A 25,173-nucleotide genomic window follows, 5' to 3' on the forward strand; every position below is an offset into this window, starting at 1 on the left:
TGTAACCAATTCAAATGTTTGGCAAATGTTTAAATTGGTTTGATTAAGATTTGACAAGTTCATTAAGAAACCAAATCTGTTGGAAAAACAGAAGTCAGAACGACATAGGTCTATTGAATAAAAAAACAAATGTAATAATTGAAATAGGATTAACATTTTTCCAGCATCTAAGGAGACTATAACATTTATTTTTGCTGTTTTGTTTAATAGGTGTCTGATTTAGTTATTATACTAAACCATAAAAGGGCCGTTAAAGCTTTTGCAAAAGGGGGCAATCTGACGCTTGGAGGAAATTTTACTGTGGCTATGGGCCCTCTGGGGAGGTAAGTGTAAAACAATCTGACCAGTATATAAATAACATTATTTAGAAAATAGGTTAAAGGGACACTGTACCCAAAAAAATTATTTTGTGATTCAGATAGAGCATGCAATTTTAAGCAACTTTCTAATTTACTCCTATTATCAAATGTTCTTTATTCTCTTGATATCTTTATTTGAAATGCAAGAATGTAAGTTTAGATACCGGCCCATTTTTGGTGAACAACCTAGGTTGTCCTTGCTGATTGGTGGATAAATTCATCCACCAATCAAAAACTGCTGTCCAGAGTGCTGAACCAAGAAAAAAAGCTTAGATGCCTTCTTTTTCATATAAAGATAGCAAGAGAACGAAGAAAAATTGATAATAGTAGTAAATTAGAAAGTTGCTTAAAATTGCATGCTCTATCTGAATCACAAAAGAAATTTTTTGGGTACAGTGTCCCTTTAAATAATGTTTTCTTATTTGTGTTTAGATAATAGCAGTTAAAGGGACCTAAACTATTGTTTGTTGTAAGCAAAGGTAACTGGGCTCTTAACCTTAAATGATGTTGTTCTTTGCTTAGGTTAACCCCTTAACGACCGAGGACGTGCAGGGTACGTCCTCAAAAAAAAGGCAGTTAATGCCTGAGAACGTACCCTGCACGTCCTCGGTGTGGAAAGCAGCTGGAAGCGATCCTGCTCGCTTCCAGCTGCTTTCCGGTTATTGCAGTGATGCCTCGATATGGAGGCATCCTGCAATAACCTTTGGTAGCCATCCGGTGCAGAGAGAGCCACTCTGTGGCCCTCTCTGCACCGGAGATCGGTGGCTCCCTGCTTTGTTGGGTGGGAGCCGGACCGGGAGGCGGGTGGCGGCCATCGATGGCCCTGGTTATGTGCAGGGGGGGCGGGATCGTGGGCGGGGACGAGCGGGGGCGCGCACGGACGCGCGCGCGTGCACGGGAGGGCGGGGGCGGGCGCGTGCACGGGGAGGGAGCGGGTGGGAACCGCTACACTACAGAAAATGAATTAATAAAAAATGCACAAATTTATAAATAATAATAATAAATTAAAAAAAAAAAAGATCAGCAAGGTGGTGGGGGATTGTCTGTGTGGGGGGGGGGGGGAAGCTACACTACAGAAAAAAGCCAAAAAAAATAAAAAAAGCACTTTTTTTTGCAAACTGGGTACTGGCAGACAGCTGCCAGTACCCAAGATGGCCCCCAATGAGGCAGAGGGGAGGGTTAGAGAGCGGTTTTGGGGGGGATCAGGGAGGTTGGGGGCTAAGGGGGGGATCCTACACCCTAGCATATGTAAATATGCTAAAAAAAAATTTCTTTTTTTTAAAAAACCCTTTTATTTTAGTACTGGCAGACTTTCTGCCAGTACTTAAGATGGCGGGGACAATTGTGGGGTGGGGGAGGGAAGGGAGCTGTTTGGGAGGGATCAGGGGGTGGGATGTGTCAGGTGGGAGGCTGATCTCTACACTAAAGCTAAAATTAACCCTGCAAGCTCCCTACAAACTCCCTAATTAACCCCTTCACTGCTAGCCATAATACACGTGTGAGGCGCAGCAGGATTTAGCGGCCTTCTAATTACCAGAAAGCAACGCCAAAGTCATATATGTCTGCTATTTCTGAACAAAGGGGATCCCAGACAAGTATTTACAACCATTTGTGCCATAATTGCACAAGCTGTTTGTAAATTATTTCAGTGAGAAACCTAAAATTGTGAAAAATTTAACTTTTTTTTCAATTTGATCGCATTTGGAGGTGAAATGGTGGCATGAAATATACCAAAATGTGCCTAGATCAATACTTGGGGTTGTCTACTATACTACACTAAAGCTAAAATTAACCCTACAAGCTCCCTAAAAGCTCCCTAATTAACCCCTTAACTGCTGGGCATAATACACTTGTGGTGCGCAGTGGCATTTAGTGGCCTTCTAATTACCAAAAAGCAACGCCAAAGCCATATATGTCTGCTATTTCTGAACAAAGGGGATCCCAGAGAAGAATTTACAACCATTTATGCCATAATTGCACAAGTTGTTTGTAAATAATTTCAGTGAGAAACCAAAAGTTTGTGAAAAAATTTGTGAAAAAGTGAACGATTTTTTGTATTTGATCGCATTTGGCGGTGAAATGGTGGTATGAAATATACCAAAATTGTCCTAGATCAATACTTTGGGATGTCTACTAAAAAAAAATATATACATGTCAAGGGATATTCAGGGATTCCTGAAAGATATTAGTGTTCTAATGTAACTAGCGCTAATTTTGGAAAAAAGTGGTTTGGAAATAGCAAAGTGCTACTTGTATTTATGGCCCTATAACTTGCACAAAAAGCAAAGAACATGTAAACATTGGGTATTTCTAAACTCAGGACAAAATTTTGAAACTATTTAGCATGGGTGTTTTTTGGTGGTTGTAGATATGTAACAGATTTTGGGGGTCAAAGTTAGAAAAAGTGTGTTTTTTTCAATTTTTCCTCATATTTTATATTTTTTTTTATAGTAAATTATAAGATATGATGAAAATAATGGTATTTTTAGAAAGTCCATTTAGTGGCGAGAAAAACGGTATATAATATGTGTGGGTACAGTAAATGAGTAAGAGGAAAATTACAGCTAAACACAAACACCTCAAAAAGGTAAAAATAGCCTTGGTCCCAAACGGACAGAAAATGGAAAAGTGCTGTGGTCATTAAGGGGTTAAGCATTATATAATCATATATTTAGCCATGTTATTCAAACTGTATATTAATTTTCCCAGCTGCCGTTAAACCCAAATTGTCTTTTATGATTCAGCTAAAACTAATTTGAAACAACTTTGCAATGTACTTTTTTTTTTTTTTTTTTTAAACAGTAATAAAATTTTTTTATTTCCAGCTATCTAATAAAATACAGTGACCCAATTTAGAGCTGTTTTGCTTATCGGTCCATTTTCAGGTACACGTTACTGTAATGTTTTTTAAATTATAAATTGCATTCACGGCTTAACATATAATGCAAAAAACAAAACCTCAGGTTGTTTCTTAACAAAAACACTTGAATCCTACAATTATCTCACAATGGCCACTTTAAACATATGTTTTATAAAACAACCTAAGGACATTTAAAAAGCCTAGATAGCATTTTTGTTTTATTAATGGCATCTTAAAGGGACAGTCAACACCCATGAAAACTTTATTCCATACCTTAGATCAACAACAAAAAATGAGCCTGCACCGCATCCCATCTTCAATAACACTAACGTTAGGTGGCTAATCTTCAATGAACATTTAGATTTCAGCGGTAGATATGGCCGCCAAACTCCCCCCACTGTTACGTAGGAGGCTTCTTCTCTAAGTCTTCGGCCAATGAGCATCAAATCCTCGGCTAGATTCTTTAGCCGTGTTCACGGAGACACTTTCTATTTCTAATAGCGAGCGTACTACAATTATATAGTGCATGCGCATTAGAAATAGAACAGTGTCCCTGTGAACGAGTATTGATTTAAAACAAGAAGGGGACGGAGGAAGAGGGGGAGGAGTTTGGCGGCCATATCTACTGCTGAAAACTAAATGTTCATTGAAGATTAGCCACCTAACGTTGGTGTTATTGAAGATGGGATGAGGTGCAGGCTCATTTTTTGTTGTTGATCTAAGGTATGGAATAAAGTTTTCATGGGTGTTGACTGTCCCTTTAATTCTTCTTACAGATATATTGTTAGATTTCTGAAAGCTCATAAACATTATGGACAATTGACATTGATGTTAGCAATAAAACATAAATAGCCAATGTCTATAAATAAATAAATTAAATGAGTACAGAGCGAATAGCGCTAAAGAGCAAATTCACAGCCTTACATTATCTTAACTACTAAATGGGGGGTCACTTTTATGATCCTTTTTGCATGACCGGAATATAGCTATAACATCAGAAAAATATGGGACTTTAGTCCTGTAATATTGTATAAAGTATTAAAATATATAATAAATCACTGAATATTCACAAGCATTGATTTTAAATAGTTTAGCTTTTAAAGCTTATAATCGATACTAGTTATCATAACCAGCTACCAGGAGCACAATGTTCCCTATTATTTAAAACACAAATATCTGCAAACAACTTAAACCTGAATAAAATTTGTTTACACTATATCAACTTCACATATCTCAAAAAATGAAACCCTTTCCATTAATCTACCATGTGACAGAGAAGAAAACTAAGGAGAAATAGCAGAATATAAACCTGAGTAACACATATACCCACTGGCAGTCTTCACTAGTAAAATAAGATTGTCTTCTAGTTTATAAGTAGCTTTTACATAAAGCAACTCATATTGAGAGATGGATTGTATAAGCAGTGTTTATGATCTGTAATAGAACGATCATTTCCAATATTTTTAACAATTTACTTATATTATAACGTTTTCTTCATTTTCCTGGTATCCTTTCTTGAAGAAGCAATAATGCACTACTCGGAGCAAGCTGAACACATTGGTTGAGCCAGTGACGGTAAGCATATATGTGCAGTCACTTATCAGCAGCTAGCTCCCAGTGGTGCATTGCTGCTCCTTAGCCTACCTAGGTATGGTTTTCAACAAAGGATGCAAAAAGAACAAAGCAAATTAGATAATTGAAGTAAATTGGAAAGTTGTTTAAAATTGCATGTTCTATCTGAATCATGAAAGCTAAATTTTTTCTTTATCATCAACTGAATTTTGAAACAGTCTTTACTGTCCAGTTTATTTGTTTTTTTTTTAAAAGAAATTTAGAAGGGGATCTTGCAATAAGAAGTTCTGCAGCTGTATACACATATTGCAAATCACGTGGACTGTTTCTAGGAATATCTTTAGAAGGATCTGCTTTAATTGAACGAAAAGACACTAATCGGAAGTAAGTGATGATTTTGTTTTTGAGTGTATGGTTATGTTTTATATGGTGATACCAACCATGATATCATTTGGCAACTATGAGGCATTACATTACAAATTTAATAAAAATATCAATGTGAAGCAACAGTCGCAGTCATCAAGGTCAGGAATATCACAACCCCAGCACCTTAGACCTCATCCCGAATTAAAGAATAAAGATCCAAATTGTCACCCCTTAGGTGACTGTTACTGATCCCTGCAGCATTATTGCCTCATCCATAATGAAGGTATAATGCCATAAACATATGAGCCCAAAAGTGTATTGGGATGTCCAGTAGTTCTTAAGTTCTATCATTTTTATATAATTTACCAATTCCTTTTTAGCCAGTAGGAGATGTATAGGCGCAAGTTATAGTTTATATCACAAAAGTATTAAAACATTCAAGGCTAGATTACAAGTTTTGCACTAACTTTTTTACTTTCTTCTGTTAAGTGTGATCAGTCCACGGGTCATCATTACTTCTGGGATATTACTCCTCCCCAACAGGAAGTGCAAGAGGATTCACCCAGCAGAGCTGCATATAGCTCCTCCCCTCTACGTCACTCCCAGTCATTCTCTTGCACCCAACGACTAGATAGGATGTGTGAGAGGAATATGGTGATTTTATTTAGTTTTATTTCTTCAATCAAAAGTTTGTTATTTTTAATAGCACCGGAGTGTGTTATTCCTTCTCTGGTAGAGTTTGAAGAAGAATCTACCAGAGTTTTTTCTATGATTTTAGCCGGAGTAGTTAAGATCATATTGCTGTTTCTCGGCCATCTGAGGAGAGGTAAACTTCAGATCAGGGGACAGCGGGCAGATTAATCTGCAAAGAGGTATGTAGCAGCTTTTATTTTCTGACAATGGAATTGATGAGAAAATCCTGCCATACCAATATAATATCATGTATGTATATTTTACATTTGAGTATTCTGGGGAATGGTACTTCACTGGAATTACACTGTGTATATAAGACTTTAGCCTATTTGCAAGCAACAGGCTTTTTAATAACTCTTAATTTATGTTAAACGTTTTTGCTGGAATGTAAAATCGTTTTCATTTTCTGAGGTACTGGGTGAATAAAATGTTTGGGCACTATTTTTCCACTTGGCAGTTGCTTGATCTAATTCTGACAGTTTACTGATCTCTCTCACTGTTGTGTGTGAGGGGGAGGGGCCTTTTTTTGGCGCTTTTGCTACGCATCAAAAATTTCAGTCAGAAGCTCATTGTTTTTTCCTGCATGTTCCGGTTCATCTTACAGAACTCAGGGGTCTTCAAAGCTTGTTTGAGGGAAGTAATCTTCACAACAGAGCTGTGAGATTGTAGTTGACTGTGATAAAAAAACGTTTATTCTTTAACTTTAAATAAAAGTCAATCTGTACAAATTGAACAAATTTCACCAAACAACGAGGGGAGAGTTATGCCGACTAACTCGCCTCACGTGACAGTACCTGCATCTCCCGCTCGGGAGGTGCGCGATATTGTGGCGCCCAGTACATCTGGGCGGCCATTACAAATAACATTACAAGATATGGCTACTGTTATGAGTGAGGTTTTGGCTAAATTACCAGAGCTAAGAGGCAAGCGTGATCACTCTGGGGTGAGAACAGAGTGCGCTGATAATGCTAGGGCCATGTCAGATACTGCGTCACAACTTGCAGAACATGAGGACGGAGAGCTTCATTCTGCGGCTGACGGTTCTGATCCAAACAGATTGGATTCAGATATTTCAAATTTTAAATTTAAGCTGGAAAACCTCTGTGTATTACTAGGGGAGGTGTTAGCGGCTCTGAATGATTGTAACACAGTTGCAATACCAGAGAAAATGTGTAGGTTGGATAAATATTTTGCTGTACCAACAAGTACTGACGTTTTTCCTATACCTAAGAGACTAACTGAAATTATTACTAAGGAGTGGGATAGACCCGGTGTGCCGTTCTCACCCCCTCCGATATTTAGAAAGATGTTTCCAATAGACACCACCACACGGGACTTATGGCAAACGGTCCCTAAGGTGGAGGGAGCAGTTTCTACTTTAGCTAAGCGTACCACTATCCCGGTGGAGGATAGCTGTGCCTTTTCAGATCCAATGGATAAAAAGTTAGAGGGTTACCTTAAGAAAATGTTTGTTCAACAAGGTTTTATATTGCAACCCCTTGCATGCATTGCGCCGGTCACGGCTGCAGCGGCATTCTGGATTGAGTCTCTGGAAGACAACCTTAGTTCAGCTACTCTGGACGACATTACGGACAGGCTTAGAATCCTTAAGCTAGCTAATTCATTCATTTCGGAAGCCGTAGTACATTTAACTAAACTTACGGCTAAGAATTCCGGATTCGCCATTCAGGCGCGCAGAGCACTGTGGCTAAAATCCTGGTCAGCTGATGTAACTTCTAAGTCCAAATTACTTAATATACCTTTCAAAGGGCAGACCTTATTTGGGCCCGGTTTGAAAGAAATTATCGCTGACATTACAGGAGGTAAGGGCCACGCCCTGCCTCAAGACAGAGCCAAACCTAAGGCTAGACAGTCTAATTTTCGTTCCTTTCGGAATTTCAAAGCAGGAGCAGCATCAACTTCCACTGCTCCAAAACAAGAAGGATCTGTTGCTCGCTACAGACAAAGCTGGAGACCTAACCAGTCTTGGAACAAGGGCAAGCAGGCCAGGAAACCTTTTACTCAAATCTGTTTGTGGTTCCCAAAAAAGAGGGAACTTTCAGACCAATCCTGGATTTAAAGATCCTAAACAAATTCCTAAGAGTTCCATCGTTCAAAATGGAGACTATTCGGACAATTTTACCCATGATCCAAAAGGGTCAGTACATGACCACAGTGGATTTAAAGGATGCTTACCTTCACATACCGATTCACAAAGATCATTACCGGTATCTAAGGTTTGCCTTCCTAGACAGGCATTACCAGTTTGTAGCTCTTCCATTCGGATTGGCTACAGCTCCAAGAATCTTCACAAAGGTTCTGGGTGCTCTTCTGGCGGTACTAAGACCGCGGGGAATCTCGGTAGCTCCGTACCTAGACGACATTCTGATACAAGCTTCAAGCTTTCAAACTGCCAAGTCTCATACAGAGTTAGTACTGGCTTTTCTAAGGTCACATGGATGGAAGGTGAACGAAAAGAAAAGTTCACTCGTTCCACTCACAAGAGTTCCCTTCCTGGGGACTCTTATAGATTCTGTAGAAATGAAGATTTACCTGACAGAGGACAGGTTAACAAGACTTCAAAGTGCTTGCCGCACCCTTCATTCCATTCAACACCCGTCAGTGGCTCAATGCATGGAGGTAATCGGCTTAATGGTAGCGGCAATGGACATAGTTCCCTTTGCTCGCTTACACCTCAGACCACTGCAACTGTGCATGCTAAGTCAGTGGAATGGGGATTACTCAGATTTGTCCCCTTCTCTGAATCTGGATCAAGAGACCAGAAATTCTCTTCTATGGTGGCTTTCTCGGCCACATCTGTCCAGGGGGATGCCATTCAGCAGACCAGACTGGACAATTGTAACAACAGACGCCAGCCTTCTAGGTTGGGGTGCCGTTTGGAATTCTCTGAAAGCTCAGGGACAATGGAGTCAGGAGGAGAGTCTCCTGCCAATAAACATTCTGGAATTGAGAGTTGTTCTCAATGCCCTCCTGGCTTGGCCCCAGTTGACAACTCGGGGGTTCATCAGGTTTCAGTCGGACAACATCACGACGGTAGCTTACATCAACCATCAGGGAGGGACAAGAAGCTCCCTAGCAATGATGGAAGTATCAAAGATAATTCGCTGGGCAGAGTCTCACTCTTGCCACCTGTCAGCAATCCACATTCCGGGAGTGGAGAACTGGGAGGCGGATTTCTTAAGTCGTCAGACTTTTCATCCGGGGGAGTGGGAGCTTCATCCGGAGGTCTTTGCCCAAATACTTCGACGTTGGGGCAAACCAGAGATAGATCTCATGGCGTCTCGACAGAACGCCAAGCTTCCTCGTTACGGGTCCAGATCCAGGAGCAGTCCTGATAGATGCCCTGACAGCACCTTGGGACTTCAGGATGGCTTACGTGTTTCCACCCTTCCCGATGCTTCCTCGATTGATTGCCAGAATCAAACAGGAGAGAGCATCAGTGATTCTAATAGCACCTGCATGGCCACGCAGGACTTGGTATGCAGACCTGGTGGACATGTCATCCTGTCCACCTTGGTCTCTACCTCTGAAACAGGATCTCCTGATTCAGGGTCCTTTCAAACATCAAAATCTAACTTCTCTGAAGCTGACTGCTTGGAAATTGAACGCTTGATTTTATCAAGACGTGGGTTTTCTGAGTCAGTTATTGATACCTTAATACAGGCTAGGAAGCCTGTTACCAGAAGGATTTACCATAAGATATGGCGTAAATACCTATATTGGTGTGAATCCAAAGTTTACTCTTGGAGTAAGGTTAGGATTCCTAGGATATTGTCTTTTCTACAAGAAGTTTTAGAAAAGGGTTTATCTGCTAGTTCATTAAAGGGACAGATCTCAGCTCTGTCTATTCTGTTACACAAACGTCTGTCAGAAGTTCCAGACGTTCAGGCTTTTTGTCAGGCTTTGGCCAGGATTAAGCCTGTGTTTAAAACTGTTGCTCCGCCATGGAGCTTAAACCTTGTTCTTAACGTTTTACAGGGCGTTCCGTTTGAACCCCTTCATTCCATTGATATAAAGTTGTTATCTTGGAAAGTTCTATTTTTAATGGCTATTTCCTCGGCTCGAAGAGTCTCTGAGTTATCAGCCTTACATTGTGATTCTCCTTATTTGATTTTTCATTCGGATAAGGTAGTTCTGCGTACTAAACCTGGGTTCTTACCTAAGGTAGTCACTAACAGGAATATCAATCAAGATTGTTGTTCCTTCTTTGTGTCCAAATCCTTCTTCGAAGAAGGAACGTCTTCTGCACAATCTGGACGTAGTTCGTGCCCTAAAATTTTACTTACAGGCAACTAAGGAATTTCGACAAACGTCTTCTCTGTTTGTCGTTTACTCTGGTCAGAGGAGAGGTCAAAAGGCTTCTGCTACCCCTCTTTCCTTTTGGCTTCGTAGCATAATACGTTTAGCTTATGAGACTGCTGGACAGCAGCCTCCTGAAAGAATTACAGCTCATTCTACTAGAGCTGTGGCTTCCACTTGGGCCTTCAAGAATGAGGCCTCTGTTGAACAGATTTGCAAGGCTGCAACTTGGTCTTCGCTTCATACTTTTTCCAAATTTTCCAAATTTGACACTTTTGCTTCCTCGGAGGCTATTTTTGGGAGAAAGGTTCTTCAGGCAGTGGTTCCTTCCGTATAAAGAGCCTGCCTATCCCTCCCGTCATCCGTGTACTTTTGCTTTGGTATTGGTATCCCAGAAGTAATGATGACCCGTGGACTGATCACACTTAACAGAAGAAAACATAATTTATGCTTACCTGATAAATTCCTTTCTTCTGTAGTGTGATCAGTCCACGGCCCGCCCTGTTTTTTTAAGGCAGGTAAATATTTTTTAAATTATACTCCAGTCACCACTACACCCTTGGCTTCTCCTTTCTCGTTGGTCCTTGGTCGAATGACTGGGAGTGACGTAGAGGGGAGGAGCTATATGCAGCTCTGCTGGGTGAATCCTCTTGCACTTCCTGTTGGGGAGGAGTAATATCCCAGAAGTAATGATGACCCGTGGACTGATCACACTACAGAAGAAAGGAATTTATCAGGTAAGCATAAATTATGTTTTTTCTCGCACTCTAACTGCGCTTAAAGTAAACTTAGATGAAAGTAAAAAGCGAAAGTCTGATGCACATTAACTTCAAGACTTTGGATATCACGACCACGTTAACCTATTCTCACATTGACTTCAATAGGGCGCGCTGTTAAAGAAATACAAGCAAAAACCTAACACTTCTTGCTTGCACGCTAACCCGACACCACGTTAGACCAAATACGCTAAAGCCAAAGGTAGTTATGAACTCTTAACGTGTGTGTGTATATGTATGTGTGTGTGTGTGTGTATATATATATATATATATATATATATATATATATATATATATATATATATAAAGAAGGGAGGGGCGCACAGAAAGACCAGATCGTAGTGTAGTATATGATATTCAGATGGGCACTCACTTGGTACAACCTCAATCCGTATGAGGTAAGATAATAGCGTGGAGGCTCTGTATAGCCTGAGACGGACACTAGAGTTGTTTCCCTCTGTCCAGCATAGCAGTTTGCTTCCCCTTTAAGACAGGTGTTCACTCTCTCATTCTATTCAAAGGGCCTGTCCGTATCTCCTGGATCCCCTTCTGTAAAATGACAGAATGTGCAGGGGTATGGGAGGGGGGGCATTTACTGACTAAGCAAACCAGGTAGATGTGAAAAGGTATTGCTTTATTAATAAGGACAGCGTATATCACACACACAAAAACACTGGTGATCACACTGTGAAACGTTAAAAAACTGGTATAAACATTCCCAGTATTTATATAGAATATAACATGTATCATATACCGCTACTCCAATGTGCACAAAACTGGCAGGCTTGTTCGCAGAAACTTAACCGCAAACAGCCTTAATGCTTACTGTGCCACACTGAGCGTGTTTGTGTCGGGGGGGCGGAGCCTGACACATTTTGCGACGCTATTGGTCCTCTGAAGAAGCGACCAATAGCGTTGCGTGGTTATTGTATACCACGTAAATTGCCTGGTTTTATATTATATTTTTTGTACAATAAAGCTCTGTGGTCTTTTATCCTAGTAGTTCCAGAGTTCTCTGTTTTTATATATATATATATATATATATATATATATATATGTGTGTGTGTATACATGTATACACACACACACACACACACATATATATATATATATATATATATATATATATATATATATATATATATATATATATATATAAATAAAACAGCATGAAGCAGGTGCACTCTCACAAACAGTTTTCCAGGTGCCAGGGTGCTAGAGTAGGGTAAGGTACAGTAAACAAGAAACAGCACTCTCTGGACTTAATGCAAATAATCAATTTATTTGGTAACGTTTCGAGGAATGCTCCCCTTGATCAGACCAAAAATACACAAGTGAACCAAACATTTATACACACACATAAGCCCCTCCCCCAGTGTAAAAAACCACCAAACATTGTTGCCAAGGCAACCAGAGTGCAACACATATCCCCATAAACAATTAATTACAATCTAGTTTAAAAATCAATGAATAAATCCTTATGTACAAATGGAAACACATAACCACTAACCCCTGGACTGATTAGATGTTAACGCCACATATACAATAAAAAATTAAAAAAATTCTCCTGTTATATTGTAACAGAGGGCAAGAACGGATCCAAAGCCTGTATACGCAAATATCAAAGTGTAACAGATAGTTGAATATAAATACACAGTAGCAGAATCAGAATGTGAGTCATAATGGAATACCTTCATATATTATCGAAATCAAACGTTACTCAATACACACAACACTCTATAGAACATAAGTATTCCGCAACCAGATAATGTATTGTGACCTTGTGATAACCGGCGTTTACGTACCCAATGCACAAGTAGAAGAGTATCGCACAAATGCTGTTAGCAAGGCCCCCGTTGTGGCAAGTGTTGGATCAGTTACTGGGCAGTAATCTGTCTGTTAAGCGCATGCGTATCTTACTAGGATGCCCCTCCCCCGGTACCCCCAGTGGGCTAACAGGATACGTTGAAAAAGACAAGCCCCTATACAAATCTGGAAGTTCTATGCATATAAGCTTGTTTTGCCCCAGTGTAAGAGGGAATATAGTATCGATACATTGACCTATGAGGCCTGTAATAGACTAAGATCTATTCAAATGGAGATGCCAGTGATATGTTATACGGTAGTCAGGAGTCAAACAAGCCCTGACACACTATATAGAGCTGGACCGTGGGGTGACATATAAACAGGGATCAGATACAAAAGGAGTAATAATTTTAAATACAGCATATTATATGGATAGGTCCACAGTAGGAATCCCTTGTCAAAGAATACACGCCGTCATGACTCAAACAAACATGCTATAGATAATATGAATCCCATAACAGAACAGTATGTAATGCGAAACAATCACCAAGAGTATGTGGGTCAAAATTAGTACAGTAATACAAACATGATACAGTGTGGCTCCAATTCAATACGAACAGTCGTAAAGGCATCACCTCAGGGTGGGTCCAACAATCATAATACAAGGGGCAAAAACATAAGATGGTAGACAAATAGAGTACAGTAGTCAATAAGAACAGGAAGTACCCCTATATCCTCACAAGAAGCAATGCCAATCAATCCCCATATTCAAACCCCTAGGGTGAACAGTGTCCAATTTGCATATCCATTCGGCCTCTTTCTGGAGTAGTAGCTTACCGCCATCTCCCACCCGGGGTAATGGAGGGACGTGGTCAATCAATTTAAATCTGGGTTCAGCCACAGAGTGGCCTTTCTCCATGAAGTGTCTGGCCACCGGTTGGTCACTTTTCCCTTTGTCAATAGCAGTGCGGATTGCACTTCTGTGGTTTGCTATCCTTTTCTTTATATTGTCAGAGGTTTTGCCTATATAAAACAGGCAACAACTGCAGTTCAACATGTAGATCATGAATTTGGTTGTACAGGTAAGGTAGTATTTGATTTTATAACTCACATTCGTGTGTGGGTGTCTGAATTGCCTGCCTTGGAGCATGGCATTACACGTAACGCAGCTAGGGCATTTGAATGATCCCTTTTTGGCAATGGGCATCACTTTACTGTAGCTGTTGATCGGGTCAGTCCTCATTAAGATGTCCTTCAAGATCCTTCCCCTCTTATATCCAATTCTGGAGGGTCCATACCCATGATAGGGCAATGATGGATCCGATTCTACGATATCCCATTTCTCCTTCAGGGTTGCTCCCAATGTCCTGGTACTGGGAGTGTATGTCGTAATGAAGTTAATTCTTTTTCTGGTAGTCTCTTCAGGTAAGGTTTGTATTCAGCTGGGATCTGGCTTCCTTGATTATCTGGCCGCTGTACCCTCTGTTGTTGAATCTGTCCTCCATCTCTTTCAGTTGGATGTCACGTTTAGTTTCTGATGTATTATTTCAGATCACCCTTAACTTTTGTGCCTTAAGAATGGCTTTTATTAGTGACCTTGGATGGTAGCTGGATGCATGCAGAAGTGTATTGCGATCCGTTTCTTTCTTAAATAGCGTTGTGCCTAGGCCGGTACCCTCCTTGTAGATTCTCAAGTCCAGGAAGTCCACTTCTGTGTAGCTTGAGACCTCCTTCAATTGGACCTGGCCTCCTGCTTTATTCAGGTTGTCTACCCATACTTATGTTCTATAGAGTGTTGTGTGTATTGAGTAATGTTTGATTTCGATAATATATGAAGGTATTCCGTTATGACTCACATTCTGATTCAGCATAGTGCTTGGTATTTACGTATGACCAGCACTAGTACGGATTTCATGGTTGTTCAAAAAATATATGTGACTTCACAATTGTACTAAGCCTAGGAAAGTTATGCTACTGTGTATTTATATTCAACTATCTGTTACACTTTGATATTTGCGTATACAGGCTTTGGATCCGTTCTTGCCCTCTGTTACAATATAACAGGAGAATTTTTTAATTTTTTATTGTATATGTGGGGTTAACATCTAATCAGTCCAGGGGTTAGATCCGATCATGTTATGGCATATTCTAATGTGGCATTAAGTGGTTATCTGTTTCCATTTGTACATAAGGATTTATTCATTGATTTTTAAACTAGATTGTAATTAATTGTTTATGGGTGTAACGGTATAACCCTGGCATAAAAGGTCAGAGGCACAGGATATATATATATATATATATATATATATATATATATATATATATATATATATATATATATATATACACACATACATACATACATACATACATACATACACACACACACACACACACACACACACACACACACACACACACAAAAAGTATTTAGTCAGCCACCAATGCACTGTAAAAAAATCTCTGGGATAATGTTGTGGACAGGCACAAGTCAGGAGATGGATACAAGAAAATATCAAAGGCTTTATCAATGCCTAGAAGCCTATTATTAAGAAGTGGAAGGTATTTGGTACAACACAGACCCTCTCTGGATCAGGACGTCGCTCCAAACTGGATGAAAGAGTCAGGAGGAAATTGGTCAGAGAGGCTTCCAAGAGCCCCACAGCAACTCTAAAGCAGTTGCAGAAATTTATGATAAAAAGTGCTCATTGTGTGCATGTGACAACAATATCACAAATTCTCCACAAATGTGGCTTGTATGGTAGGGTTGCAAAAAAAAAAAAAAAAGCCACTCCACAAGAAAGGCCACATGGAGTCACGACTGAGCTTTGCCATAACACACCTAGGAGATTCTGAGGCCACATGGAAAAAGGTGTTGTGGTCAGATGAGACTAAAATTTAATTATTTGGCCTCAACACCAACCGATATGTCTGGAGGAAATCCAATACAGCTCACCATCCAAATAACACCATACCTACAGTAAAGCAGGTGGTGATATCCTGTTATGGGGGTGTTTCTCTGCAGCAGGCACTGGAACACTTATCAGGATAGAAGGAATAATGGATAGGGCAAAATACTGTTAAATTCTTGAGGAAAATCTGCTGCCCTCTGCCAGGAAGCTGTCAATGGGAAGAAGGTTTATCTTCCAACATGACAATGACTCAAAGCACACAGCAAAAATTACCACACAGTGGTTTAAGGAGAAAAAGGTGAATGTCCTTGCATGGCCTAGTCAGAGCTCAGACTTAAATCCCAATGAATATCTGTGGCATGACTTTAAGACTGCAGTCCACAAACGGTCACCATCAAATGTAACGGAACTGGAGCAGTTCTGCAAAGAAGAGTAAATATTATAGAAGAGCAAATATTGCAAAGTCTAGATGTGCAAAGTTAGTAGAGACATATCCCAACAGACTAAAGGCTGTAATTAAAGCAAAAGGTGGTTCAACAAAATACTGACACAAAGGGGTGATCCTTTTTGCAACTCAGTGATTCTGTTTTTGAATTGTCTTTATTTTTGCCTGACATGTTTGTGTTATACCTTTCACTTGGATGTTATAACTTGCACTGAATAATTACAACTGGTTAAACAAAAACTGTGCCTGTCTTTAGTTCAGGCTGCAAAACAACAAAATTTGATTATTTTCAAGGGAGGTGATTATTTTCAATACCCACTGTATATGTGTGTATGTGTATGTATAATTGCATTGGATGCAGCAATGCCTGGATGAGTTTGTATAAAAAACATTTGGATTTTTTATGTGTTTGTCTAAATTAGATATGGATCAGGCAGGGTCTGTCTATTTTTCTGAGAGGATCAAGATGTTTTTGTCTAAAATAGCATTAGTTTCACCAGTTTCTGGATGTGTATGTGTGGAAGCACTTACATATCTGTCTGTCTGGTTGTGGCTATTTTTCTTGAATAAAAATGTCGGTTCTGGTAGGATCTATATGGTTTTGTTTAAAATATCATTACATCCAGGAGAGTCTGGATGTGTTTAAGTAGAAAACAAATTGGATTTGTGTGTGTTAACCATGGATCCAGCAGGTGCTAGTAGAATCCAGATGTTTTTTTTCTCAAAAATAGTGATGGATCCACCAGTGTATAGATGTGTTTTTTATGGAAAATACTCATTTATGTTTGACTTTCTAAATAAGACATGGATCCAGCAGGATGCGGCTGTTTTTGTTAATTAGAGTTGGTTTTGGTAGTATCCATTTGTTTTTGTATAAAATAACATTACATTCAGCATTATCTGGATGTGTTTGTGTGGAAAATACCTGAATTTGTGTGTGTCTGTCTAAATAGCACATGGATCCAGCTGTTTTTCCGTAAAAAAAAAAAAAAAGCCGGTTCTGTTGAGATCCAGTTGTTTTTGTGGAAAATATTGTTGGATTTAGAAGTGTCTGGATGTGTTTGTGTGGAAAACACTTACATTTGTGTGTATCTGTCTAAACTAGACATGGATCCGGCAAGATTCGGCTTTTACCCACACCCGAAAGTGAAACATGTTGAGGTATAATCCACTATTTTTGATTATCTTTTATTATTTTAGTTATCTAGAGATTTTACAATTACAAGCGATTTTTTTAAAATGATTAGTATTCAGTGTACCATAATTGTGTGACTTTATTTGCTGTTGATCATCTCAGTTTATTCCTATTTAGAAATTTTTTATTTTCATTTCCTCATCATTTATATTGAATTGAAATATTTATTTTAAATTTTGCACAATAAATATATAAACAAAATATTATTTTCAAAACAAACATTAGTTCAAAAATTACTTATTTTAAAACTTTATAACATTAATTAATTTTTATTTAAAGGGCCATAATACCCAAATGTTGAAACACTTGAAAGTGAAGCAGCATAGCTGTAAAATGCTGACTAGAAAATATCACCTGAGCATCTCTATGTAAAAAAGAAATATATTTTACCTCAAAAGTTCCTCAGTAGCCACATCCTATTGTAAAGGACTTCTAAGCAGCAAATCAGTATGTCTGTCCCGCCGGGACAGCTAAGGGGTTGAGCCTCGTGCACTCTCATGTTATTTCCCTATTCAGTTTAAAGGAAGTTTACTATGAAATCTCATGAGAGTTAAGTCAAATCTCATGAGATCACAGTAAAAGAGTTCATGACCTCAGCACTGTTGATGCTGATTGGCTGCTGTTCATTTCTTCATTTATTTATTTTTTTACCTGCAGCTGGGCAGCAGCTGAGTAGAACTTTTTACACAGAATTTACTCTGCTGAGCTGAGGAGATTGTGAGGTAAAATATCTTCCTTTTTTACATAGAGATGCTCAGGTGATATGTTCCTGTCAGCTTTTTACAGTTATACTGCATCAGTTTCAAGTGATTTAGCAAATGAGTATTATGTCCCTTTAAGTTCTAGTTTTTTTATGAACTTTATAGCCAAAACGTATGGAAAAACTGATGTTAACTGTTGACTTAACTCAGTTTCTATAAAATAGTGATTAAAAGGACATATAAATCTAAATAAAACATTTATTAAAGGGACATGAAACTCAATTTTTTTTTACATACAATTTTGAACAACTTTCCAATTTACTTCCATTATCAAATCTGCTTCATTACCTTGATATCCTTTGCTGAAGGAGCAGCAATGCACTACTGAGTGCTAGCTGAACACATCTAGTCAGCCAATTACCAGATGTGTGCAGCTAGCTGCCAGTAGTGTGGTATATGTACATATTATTTTTTAACAATGGATACCAAGAGAACAAAGTACATTTGAAAATAGAAGCAAATTTAAAAATGTCTTAAAATAATATGCTCTATCGGAATCATGCAAGTTTAATGTTGACTTTCCTAACCCTTTAACTAGGAAGAGTGAACAATTTTACAAATATTTCCAATATAGGTCAATTATAAAATTTCACTGGGCATGCATTGCTAAATGTAGCTCCTTGTCATGAGAGCATACTTAGAGAGACTGAGGATTGTGTGCAAAGCTTGAGGTCTATATGTTACAAAAACAGTGCAACACAGCTTTATACATTTGCTTGCTCTTGTGCATATCAAGATAAAGTTTCAACAAAGTAAATAAAGAGATAAAGGTAGATTTGTTAATAGAAGTGAACTTTTTGTTTAAGTTGTAAGCTGTGTCATAAAACTTTTATTTTAATTTTCATGCCCCTTTAAGTCATATTCGAAATCATATTGTTTAAAAAAAAATTCTCAGACGTTATTTTGCTTGCAGGCTTCTATTGTATGTTTTTTGTTGTTTTTTTTTATATCAAGAAGACCACACACAATTCTGATGCCCTATTCCTCTAAAACGTCAAGTCTGCTAGTAATTTACTTGATTTCACACCTATCAGGTTTCTTAAAATGTTGAGCAGAGTGTATTACAATACTGTACTGAGGTCTGAAACAATTGCATTTATTGTATTTTAGATTTTATTGTCAAGAGGACATTCGTGCATATGATATTTTATTTGGGGATGTGCCGTGCCCTGAACAAGCAAATGAACTGTATGAAATTCTTGAGTCTTTCACTGAAACATATGAATATGAAGAACAGAATCGTAACATGAGAAAAGCGGCCAGAGAACAAAGAGAACAAAGACGGGTAATTTTGTATAAACACATACTCATGTAGAAAGAATGAATATTTAGTTGGTCCTTACTGAATTCTCTTCTTTATGTTATTGGAATGGAAGGTTCAAATTCCTATTCATATTCCTTAAAATAGTTCATGCGCCATTGACGTACCTCTTAAAGTTATTATTATTGTTAATATTATTTTTATTACAGGTATTTTAAACTAAAAAGTCATTTAAATCAAACATTCGCTGAGAACATGAGCACTGTTGAGTATTATGAACAGTTAATTTAGCAACCAATCTATGTATTTATCTGTCTTGATAAAGTATCTTATTAAGCATTTTAAAATGCTCAATCAGTAACACTGCAGAACTTGAAACCATCCCATTTAACACAGGCTCCACAATCTAAGTGTAGGCCTTGTTTCCCTAATCCAAGGAAAATTTAATTTTTGTGTGGTTTATGGTATGAATATATTACACTATATGGCCAAAGTATGTAGACACCTGACCATTACACCTATATGGGCTTGTTGGACATCCCATTCCAAAACCACGGGTATTAATATGGAAATGCTCCCCACCTTTGTGGCTGAAACAGCTGCCACTCTTCTGGGAAGGTTTTCCATAAGATTTGTGTCTGCAAACGTGTGCCCATTTAGCCATAAAAGCATTTGTGAGGTCAGACACTGATATTGGATGAGAAGGGCTAGCTTACACTCAGTGTTCCAATTAATCTCAAAGGTGTTCAGGGGTTTAGGTCAGGGCTCTGCACAGGCCACTTGAGTTCCTCCACACCAGACTCATCATACCAGGTCTTCATAGACCTCGCTTTGTGCACAAGTCATGCTGGAAAAGGGAAGGACCTTCATCAAACTGTTGACACAAAATTGGAAGCACCTTTTGTCTAAAATTTCTTTGTATCTTGTAGCATTACAGGAACAGTCTACACCAGAATTGTTATTGTTTAAAAAGATAGATAATCCCTTTAATATCCATTCCCCAGTTTTGCACAACCCACGCAGTTATATTAATACACGCTTTATCTCTGTGATTAACTTGTATCTAAGCCTCTGCAGACTGCCCCCTTATTTCAGTTCTTTTGACATATTTGCATTTTAGCCAATCAGTGCTGACTCCTATGTAACTCCACAGGCATGAGCACAATGTTATCTATATAGCACACATACACTAATGCCCTCTAGTTGTGAAAAAGTGAGGCTTGCGTACATCTGCTTGGCCATGGAAACCCATTTCATGATGATGCTGATGTATAGTTCTTGTGGTGATGTTGTTTCCAAAAGTTGTTTGGAACTCTATAGTGATTCAACAAATCATTGGAAATTTTACTTCTTAGTTGATGAGTCCATAGCTTCATAACATGTGGCATATATTCCAGCCTATCATGAGGCGGTGAAGAACCCTCACAGAGCTTTAATCCCTCCCACTTCCTCTCCAGTTTGTTCTTGACCTATGAAGAGAGAGGTTGAAGATTTCAGAGGTGCGCTACTATCAAGAGTTTATTCTTTTTTTCATATGATTTGTGGGCTGACTTGGGACCCAGTACCCTTAGACAACTTCACTCCAAGAAGATTTAAGAAGGTGCTGAGTGAAACATGGGTAAGGATTACCTCTGTTAGATTACCCACCAGGATAATGGAAAGCACATGACAGTCAGGACTGTCCTTGGGTGTCAAGGGGACCCTGTCCATTAGCCTCCACCTGAGTGGTTAAAAGGTATATCCTCTGCAGTATATTTACTTGCACTAGATGGGCTTGTGACGGAAGAGTGGGTGCCCAGGCTCACTGATGGGGGGTTTGCCCCTCATGGTTTCCTTTTTTCTGTGTTTTGGGGCTTGCCTCTCATGCATGTATGTCACTAACAGTGGTGTATTGCTATTTGTACAAATTATGTCACAAGCCAGTGTACAAAGAAAGATTGGTTGCTAAGATCATCGCTTGGGGGCGTGTTGCGATTTGAAAAGTGAGATGTGCAGTTTTCAAAATCACTTTGCGTGGGAAAAAAAGAGTTTTATTACAAGTTGCCTGAACTATACAGGGATCGATTACCCAAGAGCTATCTAAGAGACTATAACAAGACTGTGCAAGAGGACTATTTGTTTTTACCTGGATTCTACTGACTGTGGCTGATTAGAACCGGGTAGTTTTTCTCCTGACCCCAAAGTGAGTGTGTTCTTTCTGTATTTGTGTACTTCTGTGTGTTTGCCTATTTTTAGTGAATAATGTACAATTTATTTCACCATTCGTTTTGCACATTGAAATGATCCCAGTTAAACAACGGTATAGAGTGCTGGTCTCCAGTGACAGGGCTCTCTACTGGATCAGGAACCTTTGAGGGAGAATGGCCTCAGCATGCTGGTAAGACACAAAAGAGAAGTGTGTCAGTCCATGTAAGTGACTCAGGCACTACACAGCCCAGGAGCTATCTAATAGTACTCCCCTTACAGGTACAACATAGCTGGGGGCCACAGCCTTACCCCTGAGGAGCTTTATGTATGGGTTTAACATATGAATTTAGGGGTTTGAGACACAGGATATTTCATACCTATAGGATTCCTTAGCAGCTCAATTTACCTTTTTTTACTTCAAAAACCTTATTTTTGCATTTTTCGTAAAAAAAAAAAAAAGGATACTGTCTCTTTAAGAGAGCCAGTAACTGCCTCGTGCAATTATCAGTTGGATTTCTTACAGTGCAGTTGGGCAGGAGGACACTGTTGTGAATTTGGTATGGTGACGTCCAAGATATTTTTGTGTTTTATTCTGGAAAGTTTAAGCCCTTCAATGTCCTGGAGGTGGGCGAGTACCTCTTACAAGAGCTGCTTAGGGGGTTGGGTGTTAAGAAAGTTTTTCTGCACTACTTAATTTTCATTCTCTTAGATCTTTTATGTTCTGACGTGTGCTGTAGGCTAGTACTGGTGTAACTTATTTTATTCCCAGTTTTTGTACAGCAATTTGCTTTTTAATTGTGTATCTCCCATTTGTCCACAGTTTTTTGTGTTGAGCAGCAAATGTCACCCTCCTTTAACCCACCAACAAGCACTTTGGTGCAAGAAGTGTCTTTCATACTGTTATGAATAGAGAAGGAAAGCTGTTCTCTATCAAATTCATATTCAAGGAGGGAACATTTGGGAAGCAGACTACTTTTAATCTGTTCAGCTAGGAGAACAAGACATATTAAACCAGCTTATTCTAAATTGGGTTCTACCATGTATAGATCTAATGGTGTACAAGCTAAATCACATCTTGAAGCATATTGTGACAGATATACAGACTCCAGTGCTCTACGATAGATGCCTTAGTTCGTCCCTAAAAATTTAATTTAGTATTCCTGTTTTCCCAATTTGTTCTTTTTCAAGAGTCATTGCAAGAACCAAACAGGATTTAACTTCAATAATTTTCTTAGCTCTGGGGTGGACCTACAGAACTTAGTAATGCAGACTTAATTCAGATGTCTTCTCTTCCTACATGGACCCTACCCCTAAGGTATGATCTTCTTTCTCAAGGACCTCTGTTTCACCCAGATCTCAATTTGCTGAATTTGATGGTGTGAGGGTTAAATGCTTAGACCTCACGATTAGGAGTTTCTCTGAATCGGATATCTCTACTTTGCTTCATGCGTGTAAGCTGTTTAAGCAAATAATTTATTATAACATTTGGAAAGCTTACTTTCTTTGGTGTTCTTATTGAGTTTTTTTCTTGGAAATCCTTTGAAATTCCCAGAATGCTTCAGTTTCTATATATTTTCTTCCGATGGTGGTATCTTCAGAAAATAGTAGTAAGGAAATAGTTGTTCCTTCTTTGAGTCAAAAACCTTCTAATCCAAAGAAAGATTTTTTCACAACCTCGATGTTGTCAGAGCTTTTAAAAAAAATCTATATTCATGCTACTAAAGACTTTTGACAGTTTATCTGTCCACTACTCTGTTCCTAAGAAGAGTCCAAAAGCTATGGCTGTGGCCCTGGCATCCTGGCTCAAGCAGATTTTTGTTAGGCTTACTTGGTTGCAGTAAAACCAGCACCGAGAAGAATAACTTCTCATTCTACGAGATTAGTATCTACTTTCTGGGCTTGCAAGTATGATGCCTCCTTGGAAAAGATTTGCAAGGCGACAACTTGGTCTTTCCTTTACACTTTTTCCAATTTTTTATAATTTTGACATTTACAAACTGACCTGCAGCAATGTTAACATCCTTTAACAGTGCCACTTTTAAAGTTACTGAGCTCTTCAGTATGACCCTTTTGTACTGCCTATGTTTCTCTAAGGAGATTTCATGGCTATGTGCTGGATTTTACTCACCTGTTAGCAATGGGTGTGGCTGAAACACCTGAACTCAATAATAAATAGTGGTGGCCACATTCATTGGCCATATAGTGTATATTTCATGGAGTAGCATTTATAATATGTTGAGTAGCATTTCTATAAAAGGGAGGGATTCTACATGGTGATTGCTTCTTTCTGGTAAGCCAATCTGAGTTGAAAGAAATAAGTACACTACTCTTTTATGTTTTACTTTAAGAGGAATTTCCTTGCTGTGTGATTGTTTAAAGATTTATTAACACTAATGTGAAGTGTGTTTGTAGTTCTTTAGTTTTTCCTGGCTCATATTTTAAATTGTTTTCTTCTTCTGTGTGAGCTTTACAATAAAGGAATATGGCCCCTACTAACTTTCATTAGAAATATCAGTGAACCTTATCAGAAAAGATTAACTGAAACTTCTTTCATGATAAGGGCCTTTGATATTTACATGGGAACAAGTTATCTGGCATCTGGTAGCATTATGGTGTTGAAAAGTAGTTAGCTATGAGCCATTTTTTATGTTAATATTCCATTGAACCTTTTAATATAAAATAGAAATGAACTGTGGGAAAACATTTTAACCTTTATTAACTACTTCCGATGGTTACTTTATGAGCGTGTTTAAAACCTACTCCTCTGATTAAAGTTAGATTTTTATGATTAATATCGTGACAAATAAACACATTTTTTTAAAATACAAATTAATGGCCTCTGTTCTAATCTATAAGATTTTGCATTGGGAAATCTTGTTATTCAACTAAGAAGTTTTCTTTTTTCTTTGTTTTCAGATTGCTTTAATGTGTTAGGGCATTCTATTATTATGCTATTGCCTGTATGCAACTGCGATTAACCCCATTAAAGGGGTTAAAAGCATAGGCCTAGATAACAAGTGGAGTGCCATTTTGTGCTTTAGTGAAATAGATGCCACAAGTCAGTAGCCGACCTACTTAATTTAGGTCCCTGGTGCAAAATAGTTTTTTTCCCATAAGGCAGGGAGAGTCCACAAAGATATTCCTTACTGTTGGGAAATACAACACCTGGCCACCAGGAGGAGACAAAGACACCCCAGCCAAAGGCTTAAATGTCCCTCCCACCTCCCCCATCCCCAGTCATTCTTTGCCTTTCGTCAATAGAAGGATGGAAGAGAAGTGTCAAAAAATTTGGATAGTCCTTAAATGGGTATGTTCCCTTCAAGAAAGGACTGGAGTTTTAAGTAATCATATAAACATCTCAGTGAGAGTATTGATGAATGTTAGAGTCTGGAGATGTAGGGAAAGTTTTTCTGCGAAGCGATCCAGACTGTCTATCTAACAGCTCCTGGGCAATCAGTGTTAACGAGTTACACTGCTTGCCTTTCCACTCGGGTCCCTGTCAGAACACTGTGGCAAGGCTGTCACACTTGAGAGGCTGTATCTGTTCCACAGCATAGATCCTGGAGGGTAAGTCTGCTTTATTTTACTATTTAGCAGGAACTCCTGTTATTAGGGTCACAGTGTGACTCCTCTTAACCTCAATAGGATCAAGGGTTAATG

General features: G+C 38.7%; 1 protein-coding gene across 2 annotated transcripts in view; it reads left to right on the forward strand.

The window, feature by feature from the left end:
• Nucleotides 1-25,173, forward strand: part of SH3YL1 (SH3 and SYLF domain containing 1) — a 307,999-nt gene that overhangs the window by 141,203 nt on the left and 141,623 nt on the right. For both annotated transcript variants that reach the window (XM_053709734.1, XM_053709736.1), the window contains 3 exons: nt 211-323; nt 5,047-5,175; nt 19,176-19,350. In XM_053709734.1, coding sequence (XP_053565709.1) covers nt 211-323; nt 5,047-5,175; nt 19,176-19,350 — 417 coding nt within the window. The remainder of the gene's footprint in view (nt 1-210; nt 324-5,046; nt 5,176-19,175; nt 19,351-25,173) is intronic.

This window comes from Bombina bombina, chromosome 4 (genome assembly GCF_027579735.1).
Source record: "Bombina bombina isolate aBomBom1 chromosome 4, aBomBom1.pri, whole genome shotgun sequence".
Classification (NCBI taxonomy): Eukaryota; Metazoa; Chordata; class Amphibia; order Anura; family Bombinatoridae; genus Bombina; species Bombina bombina.